The sequence below is a fragment of the Primulina eburnea genome, chromosome 15, assembly GCF_022965805.1.
Source record: "Primulina eburnea isolate SZY01 chromosome 15, ASM2296580v1, whole genome shotgun sequence".
Lineage (NCBI taxonomy): Eukaryota > Viridiplantae > Streptophyta > Magnoliopsida > Lamiales > Gesneriaceae > Primulina > Primulina eburnea.
In genome coordinates, this window is record NC_133115.1 from 37,186,010 (window position 1) to 37,207,163 (window position 21,154).

Below are 21,154 nucleotides of genomic sequence, written 5' to 3' on the forward strand. Positions count from 1 at the left end.
TTTTCCCTTACTATGGTTTTTATCCCAATGGGTTTTTCCTAGTAAGGTTTTTAACGAGGCAGTACAAAACACGTAATGAAGACATCATCGTATCATGATCATCATCACAAGGGGGAGTGTTGAAATAATATATTTTAATATGGAAAAGTAATAGTTGAATATTTGAATGTTGAAAATAAGAGTTGTAAAGTTAGAAATTTGTGTGTGATGATGTAGGTAATGATGTATTTTATTTTTGGATTATGTGTAATGAAACTCTATAAATAGATATCTCATTTGTGAAGAAAATCACAATTGAGTAGAGAGAAAAATATTATAAAGTGTGTAGTTTAATAAATTTTGAGAGTTTGAGATTTTTACTTTTTACCATAAATTTTTACTTTTTCACAACCGTTTCAAGAATAACTTTCAAATGAAGTGATATATTAAACGGGTTTCTCTTATCGAATTGGGAGATCATTATTTCTTTAGTTTAAAGGTCGATGTATCGATGCTAAAATAATATATTGTTTCCCTAAAAATTAAGAAACTCCAAGCTTTCTAAAATATGATTATTTTACTCTCAAAAATTCCTCAAAGGTTTGTTTGTGGAAATAAGAATGAGTCATGATTTCTTCCTCCAAATCAAACGCTCTCTCTTTTTCTTTCTTGTATATAAACGCCTCACGCAATCTCCAGAGAAAATTCCCAACTCTCTCGGGTTTCTGGATTCAAGACAAGTCATTAGTTTTCTGTCTAATAATAATTTGTAGTGTTGGATATATCTTCTTCACTAGATGTCCGTACGGTAAGCCAAACATTCGAGATGGGGTTTTACTCAGAAATTTCATGTCGCAGTAGCCAACATATAGAATCTCAGCGCTGATGTGAGTTTCATATTGGATCTGCTACTCTCACTATGCCATTCCCATCGAAGAAGGTGAAGAGTGCGAGAATTTCTCGATTGCTGAACGATCATCTGCACAAGTCTCAGAATGGCTCCTCGCTTGTGGTGGAAACCGGGTTTCCGACATCCCTAATCGATCTATTCATCAAGAATCGAGAAAAGTTGCTAAAATCATCCAATAAAAAGCGTGCATCTTCTTTATCTGTACCGTCCCTGAATGATGATGACGATCCGGTGATTGCAGGATCGCCTACTCTTTTACCATCTCCTCCGCAGTCACCCTCTTGTATGAATTCACAGGTAATTGCAGGATTGCCTTTAAATTGTTCTTCTCCCTTGCGAAGCGCCTCGATTTTGCACTTGCCTTTGGGTGTGAATGAAATCGACGAGGGAGTTCGTGATGGTGGTGGAGCTGAGAGGAGGTGTTCTGTTGAAAGGGTTGTGGATGCAAAAGGAATTATCTTGGTGGCAGTAAAAATATTTTTGGTGGCTGTTTTGGCGTTAGGGGCAAAGAGACTAACATTAGGAATTACCATGTCTGCGTTCTTGTTGTGTTTCCTTGAGTGTGCAGGGAAACATCTGCGTGAATTGTTGAAGCCATGTTCAAAGGCTAAAGGGTGGTTGACTTCGATTGTGCCAAAGGTGCGGAAATTAAGATACAAGGATGATAGAGTAGACCAGAAGAAAGGTGGTGCATCGTTGTGGAAGGAGCGGCAAGAGGGATTTACGAGACCAGATCCTTCTTTAAAGTGCTGTGAATCAAGGCATCAGACTCGAAAGATTGAAATCGAGAAACCAAATCAATATCCGATTACTTTTTTTGATGAAATACAACCAGAGAAGGAAATAATGGAGGATTCCTGTTTTAAAGGGACGTTGAGGAATCAGGAAAATGACTCAAATGAGATGGTGATTGGGAAAGAAAAGTCTCTCTTTGAATCTCGGAAAGATAAAATAAAATCAAAGATGAAGTTATTTGTACCAAAGAAATTTCGGAGTTTAAGAAAAGAACACAACTTTAGAAGGTTAAAAGTCGTTCAAGAGGATAAAGTTGCCGTGTGTGAAGAACATGGAATGGAAGGATGCGTGGATGAAGGGGAATCAGAGACTACTAGCAGATCATCATCTACTTCAAGCGGAAGATTCAAAGAAGAAGATGTCATGGATTCAATTTATGCAGTTGGTGGTTTGCGGGAGATTGATGAGGAAGTAGCCACAGACAAGGAAGTGGGGGGCAAGGAAACAGAATCTGCAATGAGTTGGAGTTACTTCGTGCTCTGTTCTACTGTTCTTATTGGACTCATTGGGGGTCGTGCGTTTGCACTCTTGCTCACCTTATCGTGGTTTCTTGTGTTGAAATTAAGCAAAACAATGACTAGGTACAGAGAGGTGATAAAGTCTGTTGATGACAGGTCTGGTTAGAAATTTTGAATCCCTTTTCTTACAGAAGCTTCTGGTTTCAACTTCTTGTTCTTTGTTTTTTTTTCCTATTTTTTTGGATGTGCTCTTTCGGCTTCAGATGGTTATTCAACCTTTTGTTGGCCACTGAATCGGGGTGTTGTGGCTTTCACCTGTAAATTTATAGATAAAAGGATCATAATGTTACTTATTCGAAAAGTTGCTATAGTTTTCTAGTATGTGTTTCTTTTTTAATTTTAATGGACAATTTTTTACATCCGTAACAAGTACATTCTCCGCTTACATGTTGGTTCTATCTTAGTTTGATTGGGAATGTAAATTCATAGTGAAACAACATGAACTCGTATTTATGGTTAAGGTTGGAAACCTGTGAGATACCATCACGCCATTGTTGTAGTAAAGTTGCTTTATTTGCCTTTTGTTTCCCCATTTCTTCTTCCACTCTTCCCTAGATTATAGGTTTAGTTGCGTCTTGGTGTGTGGCCTTGCTTTTGCTGCTCTATCTGCGTGACTGCCCAACAATACAGTTGGTGACAATTACTACAAGAGAAATCTTTTGCGTGTAACTTTTATAGGTTTAATTTTGCTCTTTCCCCTGCAGAAATTATCAAACAAACGGAGTTTCTCGTGATAGTGACAGTGGCACTGTTTTTTGTTTTTCTGTTTTTACAATGGGGTGGGAGTGGGGGTGGGTGATTATCTATTACTATATGCATATCTTGTTGAATGCAAGTACTGTTTCTCTGCTAATGAGACGCGCATTGGCGAGTTCTAAATTCAGGTTGCCCTTGTTGTTTGTTCTTCATGTTAATGTTGCCCTGAGTGGACCCTTGAGTCCATAAGTGAGAATCTGTCCCTTTCTATAGGGATATTGAATAATGTATCTTTAATTACCCCTTGAAACTCATGGGGAAAAGACAAAAGATTTCGTTGAAGTCGAAAGCATTCTCTACGTTTTAGAAAAGTGTGATTCTTTTAAGTAAAAAAATGGCGAGCCTCACGGGCCTTTTAGATGCGACCTTCGCAGTTGACCGTGCTCCACGTTTAACACACTAGACTAGATCTGGTTCTTGTTCTTATTATGAATATAGATATGTATCTACAAAATATTGTCAGTTGTTAAATTATGGCTTAATTAGTTTAATTAAGATTTATATTTTTAAGTGATTAAAAAATATTTAGTTAGTTCCCGCGCGTGATCAACATAAACTTGAACTCAAATATAATTAGTATAACATCGCTTGACTGACTACTCTATCAGATGCATTAAAAAGGAAACTATAATCCGAAATGTAAACATTTAAACAATCTTACATTAGCATGCAAAATAAACATTGCGTTCATATACGTATGTTGGTCTCCTGACTTTATGAAATAAATAAAAAAAATATGAAATTAAATCGAAGGATCATGTTCAAGTTTCTTGCATGTGTTTAATTATTGTCATGTCGAGTATCTAATATATCTGCCAATTAATTATATGACGTCGCTTGCAGCTTGTTGATTACCGACTTGTCCACCTGGAAAGCCTTGGCCAAAACGTGGACTTTTATAGGCGGATTCGACCCGAAAATGGCGTTGGCAATAGCTATCACACCAGGATTTTGACTGCTCAAAAAGGCCATGGTGACAGCATTCCCTTGTCCGATGTTTTCTTGGAAATGAATAAGCCCGAATGGGAAGACAAACACATCACCCTTTCGAAGTACTTCGGAAACGAGACGGTTTTTGGGATCTGATGTCACGAAGCCCGCGAGTACTGTCCCTTCTAGCACAATGAGAATCTCGGAGGCGCGTGGGTGGTGGTGGGGTGGGACGACCCCACGAGGGGCATAGTCGACTCTTACCGTGGAGATGCCGAGGGTGTTGAGGCCTGGAATTTCATTCACCGTTGGTCGGTTTATGAAAGATCCCAATGGATTCGAAGTGTTCCCTCGTACCTGAAGGCCTCTAAAAAAAAAGTGATCTGCGGTCACTTGCTTGGGGTCTAGGCAAGGAAATCCGTTCACTCTAACTGCAAGACATGAGACACATTAACCACAAATATATCAGGAGCGCAAAAACAAATTACTCATAAAATATTACCTGTACTTTTGAAGTCGGCAACACAAAAATCTTGAAGGGGACTAGGCTCGTGGGCTTGGGCTAGGGTACCAAGAGTTAATGCTAAGAGAGTTAGGGTTAGCATGAACTTAGCCATCTAATTTTAATTCCTACTACTGCAGATTGTAATGTATTTGATGCATGCTGGAGTTCTTTCTTAATTTATAAGATAACAATGAAAGACAAAGTCAAATCTACGGGATTTTTTCCTTGCACAAATGAAATAAAGAATATTTACGTTACACTTGTTTTAACCATGGACAAAGATCAAGGATTGATGGGAAAATATAATAATTGATTAAATTGCCAAGTCTAGCTACTATGCATGCAACGACCCGGTTAAAATATTTCGTTCAACTACACAAATGGATTTGTGGCAAATTATATAATAATTTATATTATGGACTAGCTAATAGACAAATAAAACATGCATGAACAATTCTAAGTCTTCACTCGACCTTTTCAACTTGCTTTTGGTCATGTAGTAGATGTTCCATTTGAAGATAAAAATTAATTAGGGACATGCATTTCAAATGACAAAACTATCTTAAATGCAAAATACAAGGATAATTTTGTCATACATTTTATAACCTACATTTTCAAAAAATTAGTGCATCTCATTAAAAATATTATCTCATGAGTTTACTACCTTTTTCTTCTGGTACTAAAAGTCTTTATGTTTAAGGTAAGAAGAAGAAGACTGGCCCATACATTGGAATCTGGGAAGTTTTGATTAAAAGGCCCACAAATGGAGAGCCCATTTCGGATGGAATATTCTGTCAAATATCGAGCTGTACACCAGCCTGGCAACCGAACGCGAATGTTTTGGCCGATTCCCCCATATCAGCGGTCACGATCTTTTCAAAATATAATGCTTGCTCGTGATTCTTCTTCTATTTTGAGAATTCCATAGATTTCCTTTCAAACAATTGCAACTGCACTGGGCTTCAACTTCCTCGCCGTGAGTGAGACAGCTCTCGGCTAAAGTTCAAGATTTGATCGGCATTGTACTATTGGGTTACTTTCCTTTCTCGTGATCTGTGGTTTCTTTCAGAATTCTAGCTTTTCGTTTTTCTGATTTTTCCAATGTTTTGTCAGGGAAAGGGATAATGTTAATGTGGATGGCTATGACTACTAAATGCTCTAGCTTTGAATGTTTTGGATTACGTTATTTTTTTTCATCTACATTCGATGCTAAAGTTATTTACTCGAGTAAATGTCGTGAGTTTATGCTCCATTCTTCTTATGTCGATTTATTCAACTAATATGAAAATAACATGTTTTCTCTGTACGATGAAAGTGGAACAAGTCTTCATCTCTGAAGGGAAATATATTTTCGTTATTTAATTGATATAATTTATTATCTTAAATAATTTCTCTAATATTATCTTTCCTTGTTGATTTGATTGAGTATAATAATTAATTGTGGTTTTGCCTATCTAGATAATTATGTTAAGATTTTATTGTGATATAATAACTTCCTTTAAGTCTAGTTTCATTTTTGATAAGATTATGTGGAATATTGGATTTTACTTTCTAGATATTATCTTTGTGTTAAATATCTTCTAGATATAATATATATGATACTGATTTACATGATATGATACTATCATAGTTGTCAAGGGCGCAAGGCGCACCGAGGCGCACAAGGGCTCAGGAGCCTGAGGCGCAAGGCGCAAGGCGAGACGCGCGCCTTACCGACGCAAGGCGCACATTTTTTATTTTTTAAAAAAATATATTTATCTTAGAATAATATATTAAAATATAAAATAATTAAGTCACAATGTCACAGAAAACAACAAATAATTAATAAGTTCATAATAATAAGTAACACGATTAAATTCTTCAATCATCCACACTTCTGTAATTCTGTTAAGTCTGCACACTTATGCTCTTGTCGTCTTCTGATATTTAATTTGTCAACTGGGCTGCTAGGGTTTAAGGTTGGGTTGACCTTTTACATTTTAAGTTAATATTAAAAAAAACAGAGTTACTGAATTTTTTTTTAAAAAAAACAATCTCCGGCGCGCCTAAGGCGCGCCCGAGAGGCCTTCCAAGGCGAGCCCAGGCGCGCGCCTGGTCTCGCCTTTGTAAATAGTTGCGCCTGGGATTTCCCCAGGCGCAACGCCCGCGCCTGGTGGCGCCTCTCGCCTTGAGGCGAGAGGCGCTCGCCTTTGACAACTATGGATACTATTGATATGTTTCTAATAGAATTATTGTTTACCATACCTTATAGATTTCTTTATGGAAGATAAACTCTAGGAGAGATGAAAGCTATACATAAGAGGTGATCAACGTGAGGTGATAGAAGGTGTATAGAGAGAAGATTGTAGAGAGAGACTAAGATAAATTCATAGAGTTTTAGTGGAGGAGTTTTTTTGTGGGAAAGTTTTCGTGTGAGGTTCTTGGAATTCTTTGTGGGAAAGTTTTCTTGGTGGTCTCTCTTCCTCGGTCAATATTCACTCAATTGTGCACGTTCAGAAATTCTGAGAAAATCCTATTCAAGATACGTTCTGTGTTTTGAAGAGTGTTGATCCCGTGTTGCTCTGAATGTTGCCAACATCTACAGACAACATCCGTAACGATGTTGACTGAAGATTACATCTAATTGATCGTGTTTTTCGGGATCAAGTTTTGCTTTCTTGTTCACGTTTTAATATTGTTGGTTGTTTTAGAAAGCTTTATTTTCTCAACTTGTTGAGGAAATTGATTTTTGTAATAATCACTAGTGATAGGTTTTTGTGTAAACGGTTTGGTTTTCTAGTGATTAATTTTTGCCATAAGGCACCACACAAGTATTTATATTTGTGCATATTAATCTTGTTCATCTATTTATTTAAAGTGAATTTGTGTTATAAAAGCTAATTTTCCGCTGCGTGTAGATGTTGTCCGAGATGTTGTAACATCTGGCACAACATTTAATTCTGATAAAACACGAATTTACTGTTTTACATCATATTCTGATATTTTCATTATTTTCGATATCTGTCGGACAAAATAAACCTAACAAGTGGTATCAGAGCCAACTCTTGATATACTAAGTGCTGATTCTGGTTTTTATTTTGCTTTGACAAAAATATTTAATGGACACATCACTTGCAAACAGAGCACTTCGACCACCAGCTCCTAAACCTCCTGTCCAACAACAGTTTCGACCAAGGAATGAAGAAAAACGCTGGTTGCAAGTGAATCCTTTAGGTGTTGCCCTAGGTGTTGCCACACCTGGCCGCAACATATGCAAAAATGCAGTATGTTTGAACTCCACAACTTCTGGAAATTTAAGTGGGGATGATGGATCAGAGACTGATTATGAAGAACTCACTCTTGAGAGTGTGCAAAAGCTTTATGAAGAGCTGTTTGAAGATTGGACCAAGAGAAACAAGTTGAACTCAAGTCTCATGAAGGAGTACGTTGAACTAAAAGCCTTAGTTGCCAAACTTGAAGTACTTTTGAGCAAAAAGATTTGGAACTTGGTAAGACCAAAGAAGAGCTTCAAAAGGCAACTGAAACCCTGTCCAAGTTTAATTCGAGCACATCAAAGCTTGAAACCATTCTTTCAATGGGAAGAGATGACAAAAAGGGTCTAGGATTCAAAGACAGTGTGTTTGAAATAGGTGAGTGTTCAAAATCTACTGTGTTTGTGAAAGGAAAAACTGAAACATTCACACCATCTCAAACTACATCTTCAACCAAAAGCTCTCCAACAAAAAGACAACATACTACACATGTCCCTAAGAGAAGAAAACGAAGGTATGTATGTCATTACTGCTTTAAGCCTGGTCATATTAGGCCCTACTGTTTTAAACTCAGGGATGATTGCATGAATCAAAAGTTGAGCCAGATGTTGCCCCGAATGTTGTCCAACACTTTCCGCAACACCTACCACCATCGATCTACAGTAAGACAAATTTGGGTACCAAAGGTAAAAACTCACTGTAATGTTGTCTATACTTCATTGAAAACTAACACCGCAGGTCATTGGTAATTTGATAGTGGAAGCTCACGCCACATGACAGGTTCAAGAGAACATCTCATTAATTATGTTGAACAAAAATGTGGTAGAGTAACATATGGAGGGGGAGCTAAAGAAAAAATTGTTGGAAAGGGTACTTTGAATGTTGAAGGATTGCCAAAGCTCCACAATGTGCTTCATGTCGAAGGATTAAATTCAAATTTGATAAGCATAAGCCAATTGTGTGATGATAATTTGCATGTCAAGTTTGATAAACATACTTGTGAAGTTTTTGATGAAACTAACTTGTGCATTATGACAGGTACAAGGTCTTCGGACAATTTCTACCAAATAGGTGAAGAGCTTTCATGCAAACATGCAGAAGTTAGTGAACTCGACCTATGGCATCAAAAACTTGGACATGCTAGTTTCAAAACCATGAAGAATTTGAGTAAGTACGATGCTGTACGAGATTTGAAGAAGAAAACAGCTGAAGATGATGTGGATGAGTTTCTGGAAATTCCAATATCACTGGAAAATGCTGATGTTGCCCCAGATGTTGCAACATCTGACACAACACTTGACACTGAAGTCACTGAAGCTGAGGACGAAACGTATAACGATGATGGACAGAATATTCCAAGTAAAATTCAGAAAAAGCATCCATCATCTCAAATAATTGGAAGTATGCATGAAGGTGTCCAAACTCGAAAGAAAGAAAAAGTGGATTACCGAAAGATGGCTGGACTTATTTGCATGAGCTCCTTATACTCACAGATTGAGTGAATATCTACTGGAAATTGGCTTCAAACGAGGTGAGGTAGACAAAATTTTTTTATTCAGAAATCTAAAGGTGAGATTCTTATTTTTTCAAGTCTTTGTTGATGATATAATCTTTGGTTCCTCATCTCAAAAGCATGCTGATAATTTTGTTGAGTGCATGTCATCTACATTTGAAATGAGCATGGTTGGTGAATTAAGTTTCTTTCTTGGTTTACAAATAAAACAAATGCATGATGACATCTTTTTGTGTCACTTTCAACGGCTGAATCCGAATATGTTGCAGCAAGAAGTTGTTGCACTTAACTTTTGTGGATGAATAAAATGATAGAAGACTATGGACTTAAAAGTGAAACTTTAGTTGTTTACTCTGATAATTCTAGTGTAATTAATATTTTAAAAAAAAAAATCTAGAACAACACTCTCGAACTAAACACATTGACATTAGACATCACTTTATTCGAGATTTAGTAGAAAAAAAGATTGATTCGAATTGAATCTGTTGGTACAAATAACCAACTGGCTGACATATTCACAAAAACATTAGACTTTGAGAGGTTCTCCAACCTTAGGAAATATCTCAGCATGTGTTCTGCCTGAACATACATAGATGTTGCCTCAGATATTACAACATCTCGGACAACACCTAACATGCATGTGCATTTCTAGGACTTAGACATACTGCATTTGCATTCATACTGTTATATGATGTGTTATCACAATGTTGCATAATCTTCTGGTGCACTTACAATTTCTTGTCCATTTAATCTTTAACACACTTGGACATGATTGATGATCTGTTTGAATCACAAAGTAGTTGAGGGATGATCATGTACTCCATGACATTGACCCATACGAAAGGTGACTTGAAAAGATTAAAAAAAAAATCAATTATGCATATTGATCTGTATCAGAAGAAAAGATGGGAAAAAGCTACCTAAAAGAGTCCAATGAAGACTGTGATTTTAGTGTGGGAGCTACCTCTTCTGAATTTCATACAGAAAGTAAAATAGAAGAAATTGGAAAAAGCTACCTAGAGGAGTCCTAAAGAAGACCGTTCTTCCAGTGTGGGAGCTACCACTTCTATGATCAGAAAATTGATAACTCTTTAAGTGTGTAGAAAAATTGAAATATATTTTGAAATTGGACGTGTTGTCAGAAGATGTTGCCAACATTTGTGACAACATTTCATTTGTGAACATATCTCATATTTGTTTTCATGTTTTTATTTCTGTTACATTCTGTTATTAGGCATAAATAGGTCATGCATAAACATAACATTGTGAATATTGTTGGTCAAGAGGGTATGCGTATTTCAACAGAGAAAATTCGATGAAAATCCGGATTTTGCTAGAAATCCAATATTTGTGATTTTTGATGGTTCAGTGGTGTTAAAATCGACGTGGGTTTCAATTTTGGAATTTTTTTTGAAATGATTTTTGACGCAATTATCTCAGTTATTTTGGATAGTGATTACGGGCTAAAGCTGATCTTGTCTCCTATGAGAACTTAGTTTCTGACTATCGCCTTGCTATGGAGGTGGATGTCCATTCTGGACAAAAAGGGGGAGAAGATGCGACTCAAACTCAAGAGACTATGATTTGAAAGGGTCAAATGAATTGAAAGGATCAAATGATACATTTGTTTGATTTCGTTTTTAATGTTCTGCTTTGTTAAGTTTCTGCTTCCCTGATGTGTTTCTGTTCTAATGAAATGAACTGTTAATGATTTTTGCAGGTGTTGTCTCAGATGTTGCCAACACAACGAACAACACCCGTACCAACTTGATTTTATTCAGGGGGAGAAAAATTCTCATATTAAGGGGAGTTAACTGGATGTTAACTGAGAAATTGAGTTTGATTTGATTTTGTCCAGAAAGGCAAAAAAGGGGAGATTGAAGGGAAATATATTTTCGTTATTTAATTGATATAATTTATTATCTTAAATAATTTCCCTAATATTATCTTTTCCTGTTGATTTGATTGAGTATAATATTTAATTGTGGTTTTGCCTTTCCAGATAATTATGTTAAGATTTTATTGTGATATAATATCTTCCTACAGTCTAGTTTCATTTTTGATAAGATTATGTGGAATATTGGATTTTACTTTCTAGATATTATCTTTGTGTTAAATATCTTTTAGATATAATATATATGATAATGATTTACATGATATGATACTATTGATTTGTTTCTAATTGAATTCTTGTTTACCATATCTTATAGATTTCTTTATGGAAGATAAACTCTAGGAGAGATGAAAGCTATACATAAGAGGTGATCAACGTGAGGTGATAGAAGGTGTATAGAGAGAAGATTGTAGAGAGAGACTAAGAGAAATTCATAGAGTTTTAGTGGAGTTTTTTTGTGGGAAAGTTTTCGTGTGAGGTTCTTGGAATTCTTCGTGGGAAAGTTTTCTTGGTGGTCTCTCTTCCTCGGTCAATATTCACTCAATTGTGCACGTTCAGAAATTCAGAGAAAATCCTATTCAAGAGACAGTGCTGTGTTTTGAAGTGTGTTGATCCCGTGTTGCTCTGAATGTTGCCAACATTTACAGACAACATCCGTAACGATGTTGACTGAAGATTACATCTAATTGATCGTGTTTTTCGGGATCAAGTTTTGCTTTCTTGTTCACGTTTTAATATTGTTGGTTGTTTTAGAAAGCTTTATTTTCTCAACTTGTTGAGGAAATTGATTTTTGTAATAATCAATAGTGATAGGTTTTTGTGTAAACGGTTTGGTTTTCTAGTGATTAATTTTTTTCATAAGGCACCGCACAAGTATTTATATTTGTGCATATTTAATCTTGTCCATCTATTTATTTAAAGTGAATTTGTGTTATAAAAGTTAATTTTTCGCTGCGTGTAGATGTTGTCCGAGATGTTGTAACATCTGGCACAACATTTAATTCTGATAAAACACGAATTTACTGTTTTACATCATATTCTGATATTTTCATTATTTTCGATATTTGTCGGACAAAATAAACCTAACAATCTCCATACTAAAGATTCGATAGCATTCAGAAGATAATTTGAAAAACAAAACTATATAATATGACACGAAGTTTATTGATATTATTTCCAAGCCATTGCCCTTTTTATTTGCTTGATTGATTGGTGTTCGTCACTTCCGGCTGTTTAGATCTTACATTTTAACTTTGTTAACAGTAATATATTGAGGAACCAAGATGGTTGTACAGGGATTTACTGTGGACTTAGATAAGCCCCTTGTCTTCCAGGTAACTGATGTATATATCTCACTCCTTATTTTTTCTAAATAATGTTTGTGTGATCTGGCTGTCTCAAAAAGACCACTTTTGCCAACATTTCACAGGTTGGGCATCTTGGCGAGGCTTATCAGGACTGGGTTCATCAGCCTATTGTGGGCAAGGAACCTCGATTTTTTGAAAACTATATTTTGGAGGTGTAATTCTTTTTCTTTGTTGCTTAAAGGACACTGGTTCTTTGTCATCGTTCTCGAATTAACAAGATGTTTATTCTACTTCAAACAGTTCCTGACAAAGAACGACTGGTGGGTAATTCCCCTTATTTGGCTCCCAGTGGTCGGATGGTCCCTTTCGATCGCTGTTAGTATGGGAAATTCAATCTATCAGTTGTTCCCGATGGTAGCGTTTGGCATTTTTGCCTGGACATTGCTAGAATATACTCTGCATCGATTCCTTTTCCACATTAAGACAAAGAGTTATTGGTTAGTTTGCTCTTGCTCCGTTTCTTGATCCAATTTGGTTTTCCTGTTGCACGGGCTGTATCAGGAGCTTTATTTTTAAACCCCTATTGCTACTCGAGACTCAAATTTTGCTACAGTTTTCCCTTTCTTGTGTTATCTCTCCGTTAAATTCTTTCTTTGCAGGGGCAACACACTTCATTATCTACTTCACGGTTGTCATCATAAGCACCCTATGGACGGTTTGCGACTTGTTTTTCCTCCTGCTGCAACTGCTATTCTCTTGGTGCCTGTATGCGTTTCATCCTAACTTTCTTCTCAACAATCATTTTGCAGTTCAACCAAATTTTCCACCTAGTGGACTAGTTTTATTCATCTGTATGTGAGTAAAAACTGTACTTTTAAATGATTCAGAAATAAAACAAGCTGTAATGAATACAATTCAATGTAAACTGAAGTACGAATCCAATAATTTTTTTTGAATTTGTGGTGTCGGTTTATAAATGTTTTTACTTGTTGATTTTCCATGTCTACCTATGTGAATTGCAGTTTTGGAACTTGATAAAACTCTTATCTACTCCTTCCACTGCTCCTGCATTCTTTGGTGGTGGTCTTCTTGGCTATGTAATGTATGATGTAACTCATTACTACTTGCACCATGGGCAGCCAACCACTAAAGTATCAAAGGCTCTCAAGGTCCGTTCATATGATTAAATCATCTTATTAGCGGTCATGGGATTTTCAAACGACTTTTCATTTTTCTGCAATGCAGAAATATCATCTAAATCATCATTTCCGCATCCAGAATAAAGGCTTTGGCATCACTTCCTCACTCTGGGACAAGATATTTGGAACCCTACCTCCATCAAAACAAGCTCAAAAGAGTTAGATAATTTATTCTTTAGACTCATGTCATGAATAGTTAGCAAATTCCAGTCAAGCTTTTCATAATCACCATTTTTTACTCAATATTTCGTGTGTGTTGTTTCCGAGCAAGTTTGGAATGTTGATCATGTGCACACTTCTGTGGGAATTGTGTTAGTTATTTGATTGTTTTGGTTGAAATATCAAAATTTAGCATGCACCAAAAATATATGCAAAGGTTTATGTTGGGATTTATGCCAAAAATATGCAGCACACATTCTGCAGAAGCAGAATTTGTTAACTGTAATGTTATGTCTTATTAATGTGTTCTAGTCATGCCTCCCATGTGTTGCCAGATTATTGTCAAGAATTTCCGTTTATATGCTTAAAACAGACTTTCTGTTTGCCATTATCACCAACATTATGAGCCTGCCGTTGAGTTTTATGCACTCTTGATCTATGGCAAATGGCATGATATAATTTTTTAATAGATTTTTGGTGTCCCTAAAATAAAGGGTGACTTTGCATTTTGCTGTGAATTGTTCCGTGTTTTTCTTGTCATACCACCATCTCTAAATTTCGAGTTTCTTTAGTCTTGACCATAAAGGTTTGGAATAAATCAGAGAAAAAAAATCAAATTCTAGTGAGCTCATTCACTAATTCAGTCGTGATACATATGGCACATCAGAAATTGCAAGCAAAACATTTATCTTATGTGCTTTTGAACAAATATTTATAGAGTAGAGTAGCAATCAAAATCTTGGAATTTGCTTGGACAATGATTGTTCTGTTCTTCCGATAGACTCTTCCCTTGATTGTAAAACAATTGTAAAGAAGTTCCCTGGATCAACAGGACTTACCTTCTGCCAGTGTTTTGAAGTTCCCCGTAAAGCTCTCCGATCCAATTTATGTGCCTCTCAGATTTAACTTCACCATCTACAACCCATTTCACAAGGTAGAGTATCTTCTTCCAAGATCCGTTCCCACACTTTGTCTCGAATTGGTTCTTCCATAAAACCTGATTTTGCCTTGAAATAGTTCTTACCCTGGACAGTCCTATCCTTAAACACTTCAACGGATCACCTCAGTCTTTTGGATCCAACCCAAGTTCCGGAAAGCTCTTTTTCAATCATCACCGATCTCAAAAAATGGGAATCAAATAGAACTCGCGGATTCATTCCAAAGATTCAAGAGTTGAATAAGTCAAAAGTTAGTTTTTGATGTAGTGGGTTAGTGGTTAAGTAGACAAGAAGTTATTTAACTTCTAGTTATTTTTCTTCAAGCTTTGTTCTATAAAAGACTTGGTAGTTTGTATTCAACTGTGTGTTCAAATACTTCAATGAGAGTATAGGAGTGAAAGGATCAGAGAATAGGACGAGATCACTTGTATAACTATGGCAATTGAAGGAATGAAATTTGTTAAAATCTTTTTTGTTTCTCTTCTTTACACATCACACATATTCTCCAAACTTTATACAACATTCTCTGGACTTTTTCGGCTATAAAAAATCAACAGAACTTCTACTGCCTTCTGCTCGCCTTTATCACCTCTAATTGAATTCTGAAAAACGAGCCCGATGAATAATTCTTGGGACAGCTTAGTTGCAACTCTTTGCCATATGTTTACAAGTTCTGTTCCTTGTCGATCCAGATTCTTATAGATTCTGAACAAAAAAAACGACCGGTCGAACTCGCACCAGCTTGATTTTCCAGGCGATAATGATTCCAAAGCTAGCTAACCACCCCCTCTGATAGCACAAAACAATTCTTCACCCATTGTTACTCGATCAAGAATTCTCACATTTACGTCTACCAAGTGCGCATCTATGATGTTATCTGCAGCTAGGCCATATTTCCTGAGCATTGTACCAAACTCTCCTCCACTGAAGTGGCCATCGATGCCTACTGTCGGGCATATTCCAGAAGGGAATCCAAGAAGATCACCATTCTTGGCTGTACTATAATAAAGTTCCCCGATTATTGCACCTGACTGAACCCACGCTGTTTCATCTTCCAAATCTACGCTGATTGAACGAAATTTGGTAAGATCGGTAAATAAATGGGATATGGCAGAGGAATTAAAGGCCATCATATATCCTGAAGAAGATGGACATGCAGTGAGCAAAATCTTCTTCGTTTGCAAAGCAAATTTTCCAGGAAATTGAAATCAATCAAGAATAGAAAAAAGGGGCTGGTTGTCGTACTGCATTTCCAAGTCAACTATTTTGCAGAATTTAAATTATCAATTTTTTTCCCAAGATTTTTCAGGTTTCTGTGACAGTTGAACGGTGAAGATTAGATCATTCCAACAAATGAGAAGAAATTTTCGGAGAATTCAATGTCGGCAGCTTGCACACGCTGATATTTAATGGATGTACACATTTTCGGTGGGAGGGAGAAGTTTTCCTATGACAGGAGCTGTAATTTTTCTATTTCTCGATCATTTATAATTTTCATGTAAAAATGTACTTTCCACATATATTTTTCTCTAAACCAAAAGTGCGATTCATATGATTTAAAGTCGGAAGCTGCTTATTTTTCAATTATTTCAACTTTGAAACAAAAGACAAGTGGTAAGCAAGTAAGCAGCAATATTTTTATGAAACCAACATGGGAGACTCGCTGATATACCAGATCCTAAGTGGTAGATACTGGAAAATATCCATACTTGCGGTCCCTTTTAACAAAAATATAAAAGGCTAATGTTTAAATGCTTTCTATGAAAATTGTTCAAGGATCTTGACACAGTGGAGGCATCTGATTAGTTACACCAGCAGGGGAATACTCTGTTCATGCCTGAAAAAGTTCCCCGGATCAACCCGTCTCTTCACTCCTGCCAATCTTTTGAAGTTTCCCTTGAAATATTTTTTACCCCAAACCACATGTGAATGGCTGATATTATGATTCTGAATGTTGACTCCTATATCAAGATCCCTATAGTTTATGTAGGCAGCTCGTGGAGAGCTTGAAACATATGGTTCCATGTAATTGTAAAGCTCTCTGATCCAGTTATCATGTTTCTTGGATTCGGTATCCTCGTTCGCTACCCATTTCACCAAGTATTGTATGTTGAACAGATTTCCTTTTCTGTGAGGGAAAGGCAGTTCAGATTCTGGGATTTCCTCCATTCTTCCTCCGAAGGGATCCATTATCAAGAATGCTAACTTTTCTTGCAGAAATCTTTTTCGAATCCCTCCAAATGCATTCTCTGGTATGGATTTCTCCACGAAATCTGATTTTGCCTTGAAGTAGCTCTTAAATTGGATGGTTCTATCCAGTAAAAGTTCCAGGGGGTCACTTTGTTGATATCCAGTGAAGTACATGACAGATTCTATCCAACTCATTTCACTACAATTTTTTTCTGTTAAGCCTAATTCTGGGAAGCTCTTATTCATCAATGGAATTAATTCATTTATTGGTCCGAGAAATAGAGAGTTAAACAAGACCTCTACCACTTTCTGATTCGCTTTGCCATCTATATCTGAACCTTGAATCACAACTCTGATGAATAGATCTTCCGGCAGCTTAGTTGCTTTCTGTTGCCATTGATGGACAAGTCCTACACCTTCTTGATTTAAAGTCTTGTGTAGTGTAAAAACAGTCACAACCGGTGGAACTCGAAACAACTTGATTTTCCAACCAATTATTACCCCAAAGCTACCTCCTCCACCTCCTCGAATAGCCCAAAATAGATCTTCCCCCATTGATTTTCGATCAAGAATCCTTCCCTCTACATCCATGAAAAAAGCATCAATGATGTTATCTGCAGCTAGGCCATATTTTCTGACCATGGTTCCTATACCTCCTCCACTAAAGTGGCCTCCAACACCCACACTTGGGCATACTCCTGCAGGAAATCCAAGAACTCCACTCTTCTTAGCGATGTTGTAATATAACTCACCAAGCGTTGCCCCTGACTGAATCCATGCTGTTTCCTTCTCCAAATCAATGCTAATGGAACGGAGATTGATAAAATCAATTATTATAAACGGTGTTTTGCAAAGGAACGATAGGCCCTCATAGTCATGGCCACCGCTCTTGACTCTGATTTGCAAACCATGCTTCTTGCTACAAAGGATGGCTGCTCTGATTTCATCAGCATCGTATGGTGTGATTATGAATCTCGGTGTAGAGGACGTCGAGTTTAACCATCTGGGATTTTGTTCCGCGGATTGCAAGAGATTGAAATATGATTTAGAGATTGGAGCGTGTATGTACTTAAAGGATTTAATGTATGTTTTAGCAGAATAAATTGACATGCACTCGACAAATTCTTCATGTTTCGCATCACAAAATGTAAGGAAAAATGAAAACAAAAGCAGGACTTGGACTGAATGAGAGATCATCATTCCGATGTCTCTTAGATAACTGTATGTGCAGTTTAGTTAATGGTAAATTTTTCAGGCTATATATTAAGTTGGAGAAGGAAACAGCATGGATTTGTAGCAAGTTGGAATATTTATATTTTATGGCAATGACATGTATTTTACCTCTAAAAACGATGATTCCTAAGATTATTATAAATTAGGTAAATGTCATGGAACTTTTTTAATTGTCATTTTGCATTTTAGTCGGCAGTTTCTTTATACCTATACACAGACCTGTAGGATTATTTAAATGAAATTTAACATTAATTTACCTCGTAGTATTTTTATGTGACGAAAAAACCACATTCCTCGATCATTCTTTGGAGAAGTAAAGCATTTGTCATCCTTAGTAAGCGTCTAACCTTCTTAATTATACTTTCAGACGATTATAACATTTTCTTTTTTCACGGTTTGAATCTCTTTCGTAGATTTGAATTGTTATTGTTGGATAAATGAATATTGAAGAGGTGTTGAGTTGTATAGGGAAGTGGGATGTCTCAAGGTGGCTTGTCCCACATTGAGAAAATCACCACATGAAGTTTCCCTAATAAGCTCCAAGTTGAGACAAGGGTTTGGGCCCCAAGGGGTACCAGAAGTTTTTAGAAGGGGAAGACGCTAATAGGCTGTGTCTAGGTGAAACACACGCGCGCTCGGGTCGGTGCGGTTAATCTTTTTAGACCAAATTTATTTGGAAATTAAGTTTTAACTAAACAAGAATGCACTACAGTGTGCATGATGCACGCACTCGGACAGAGCTGGGCGCACGGTGGCGCCACATCCCGCGCGGATGCGCGCATGTCACTGTAATTCGAGCATCGGGCCAGAACAGGGCGCGCGGCCGCGCAGCTTCTCGCGCGGGCGCGCGCGCCCTACTGTGTGCCAAAGGTGGACAAGGCGCGCGGTCGCACATGTTCTCGCGCGAGCGCGCGCGCCTTGCTGTGTGCGCAGCGCACAAATGCAGTAAGCTGCGCGCGGCCGCGCGTGTTATCGCGCGACTGCGCGCGCAGCGCTGCTTCTCGATGGATGCGCGTCCCTTCACTAGAATGGCATCGGTTCTTGGCTTGTTTTGGCACAACCAGTGTGTCTCTTGATTAAAACCGTGTCTCTTCAATGCACCCACTTTGGAAAGACATGTCCTTCCAACACATCCAATGATCACCTATAAATGATCACCCCATCCATTAAGAAAAGGCTGCTGAAATTTTGTTCTTCATCTCTTCTTCACATATTGGTGCATCCTCTCATTTCGAAAATTCACTTCAAAGCTCTGCATATTTTTGTTCGTGGTATTCAAGAGTTTGTAGTGCTGCAAATCCTTGATTGAAGTCGTTGTATCTTGGAGACGATTGCTTTCAACGTATAGCACTTTGATACGGGCAATTTCGTCTTGCGGAGAAAGGATTTTCCTTGCCTCGACTTGATACATTTTGTTGCTGCTGTGTTCGTGACTCAAGACAAGATTTTCAGATTCGACGAGAAGAGGTAACAACAATCGCAAGACGAAATTTTTATCGTTTATTCTCTTCTCGTTTCTGAAGAATGTCGACTCCTCCTCCTACGCCAATGCCTACCGTCCCTACTGCTCCTGCACATGGCGAAAAGCCTGCAAAGTTCAATGGTGCCGACTTCAAACGTTGGCAGCAGAAAATGCTATTCTACCTCACAACACTAAGCCCATCTCGATTCCTTAAAGATGATTCCCCCGTCATTGATGTGGACGATAATGACTCCCAACGAAGATCCGCTCTCGATGCTTGGAACCACAGTGACTTCCTCTGCAGAAACTACATACTCAATGGCCTCGATGACACACTCTACAGTGTCTACTGTTCTGTTAAAACCGCCAAGGAACTATGGGACTCCTTGGAAAAGAAATACAAGACAGAAGACGCAGGAGTCAAGAAGTTCGTGGTTGGCAAATTCCTAGACTTCAAAATGGTGGACGCCAAATCTGTAATAAGTCAGGTACAACAAATTCAAATTATTATTCATGACTTGTTGGCAGAAGGGATGGAAATCAATGAATCATTCCAAGTGGCGGCTATTATTGAGAAATTGCCACCCATGTGGAAAGATTTCAAGAACTACCTTAAGCACAAGCGCAAGGAGTTGAAACTTGAATATCTTATTGTGAGGCTTCGTATTGAGGAAGATAGCAGAACTTCTGAAGCCAAAACACACAGAAGGACAATGGAGTCCGAAGCCAAGGCAAATTTGACAGAATCTAGCACCAGTCAAAAGAGAAAACGCCTTACAAATGAAAAGAAACAAGGGAAGGCCAAGAAGTTCAAGGGAACTTGCTACAATTGTGGCAAACCAAATCATATGGCCAAAGACTGTCGTCTTCCAAGAAAAGACAACAGAAATCAGAATCCAAGGCAAGCCAATGTCATCGAAGAAAGGCAAGTTCCAATAGATCTATCACGACTTGATCTATCCGCAGTTGTGTTTGAAACCAACTTGGTGGATAATCCAAGGGAATGGTGGGTAGATACCGGATCCACTAGCCACATATGTGCTGAAAAAGAAATGTTCTCATCCTACACTACTGTAAGTGATAGGAAACTGTTTATGGGAAATTCTACGACGTCTGAGATCGTAGGAATTGGCAAAGTGGTGTTGAAAATGACTTCCGGAAAAGAGATGACATTGTTGAATGTGCTGCATGTGCCAGACATTCGAAAGAACTTGGTTTCTGGATCCTTGTTGAGTAAGGCGGGTTTTAAACTTGTGTTTGAATCGGACAAGTTTGTCCTAACCAAAAGTGGTGTATTTGTTGGAAAAGGGTACCAAGATAATGGTCTCTTCAAAATGAATGTAATGAATGTTTACCGCCAAGAGGCGAAGAATAAAGTTAATGATTCTGTTTACTTGGTTGAATGTTCTAATTTATGGCATGAAAGATTAGGACATGTTAACTTCAACACATTAAAAAGACTTGCAAATTTAAATGTAATACCTGCATTTAAAAGAAATCCACAAGAAAAGTGTGAGATTTGTGTTGGAGCAAAGATGGCCAAAGCTCCATTTCATTCTGTGACAAGAAGTACTAATCTACTTGACTTAATTCACACTGACGCATGTGATTTAAA

The 21,154-nt window shown here is 37.4% G+C and overlaps 5 protein-coding genes across 6 annotated transcripts; 3 read left to right on the forward strand and 2 right to left on the reverse strand.

Moving 5' to 3' along the window:
* The first annotated feature begins 567 nt into the window (after positions 1-567).
* LOC140814593 (uncharacterized) lies at positions 568-2,540 on the forward strand. Its single transcript, XM_073173624.1, has one exon. The coding sequence runs from the start codon at positions 899-901 to the stop codon at positions 2,306-2,308; it is 1,410 nt and encodes a 469-aa protein (XP_073029725.1). The 5' UTR covers positions 568-898; the 3' UTR covers positions 2,309-2,540.
* A 744-nt stretch (positions 2,541-3,284) lies between these two features.
* Positions 3,285-4,855, reverse strand: LOC140813686 (putative germin-like protein 2-1). The gene is made up of 2 exons (XM_073172321.1): positions 4,391-4,855; positions 3,285-4,319 (listed from the first exon to the last, which is right to left on the reverse strand). Exons 1-2 carry the CDS (start codon positions 4,503-4,505, stop codon positions 3,778-3,780), a joined length of 657 nt encoding a protein of 218 aa, XP_073028422.1. The 5' UTR covers positions 4,506-4,855; the 3' UTR covers positions 3,285-3,777.
* A 351-nt stretch (positions 4,856-5,206) lies between these two features.
* On the forward strand, positions 5,207-13,864 carry LOC140813685 (dihydroceramide fatty acyl 2-hydroxylase FAH1-like). 2 transcript variants are annotated; one of them, XM_073172320.1, is made up of 7 exons: positions 5,207-5,415; positions 12,315-12,385; positions 12,481-12,570; positions 12,659-12,855; positions 13,018-13,123; positions 13,381-13,527; positions 13,604-13,864. In XM_073172320.1, exons 2-7 carry the CDS (start codon positions 12,335-12,337, stop codon positions 13,718-13,720), a joined length of 708 nt encoding a protein of 235 aa, XP_073028421.1. In that variant the 5' UTR covers positions 5,207-5,415; positions 12,315-12,334; the 3' UTR covers positions 13,721-13,864. The 2 variants fall into 2 exon arrangements, with proteins under 2 accessions (XP_073028421.1, XP_073028420.1); XM_073172319.1 differs by having other exon boundaries at positions 5,209-5,425.
* Positions 6,625-12,132, forward strand: LOC140813683 (uncharacterized). Its single transcript, XM_073172318.1, has 2 exons — positions 6,625-10,817; positions 10,878-12,132. Exon 1 carries the CDS (start codon positions 8,418-8,420, stop codon positions 9,144-9,146), a length of 729 nt encoding a protein of 242 aa, XP_073028419.1. The 5' UTR covers positions 6,625-8,417; the 3' UTR covers positions 9,147-10,817; positions 10,878-12,132.
* A 2,220-nt stretch (positions 13,865-16,084) lies between the features above and the next one.
* LOC140813682 (berberine bridge enzyme-like 22) lies at positions 16,085-18,279 on the reverse strand. The gene has a single exon (XM_073172317.1). It carries the CDS (start codon positions 18,042-18,044, stop codon positions 16,461-16,463), a length of 1,584 nt encoding a protein of 527 aa, XP_073028418.1. The 5' UTR covers positions 18,045-18,279; the 3' UTR covers positions 16,085-16,460.
* Positions 18,280-21,154: the final 2,875 nt, after the last annotated feature.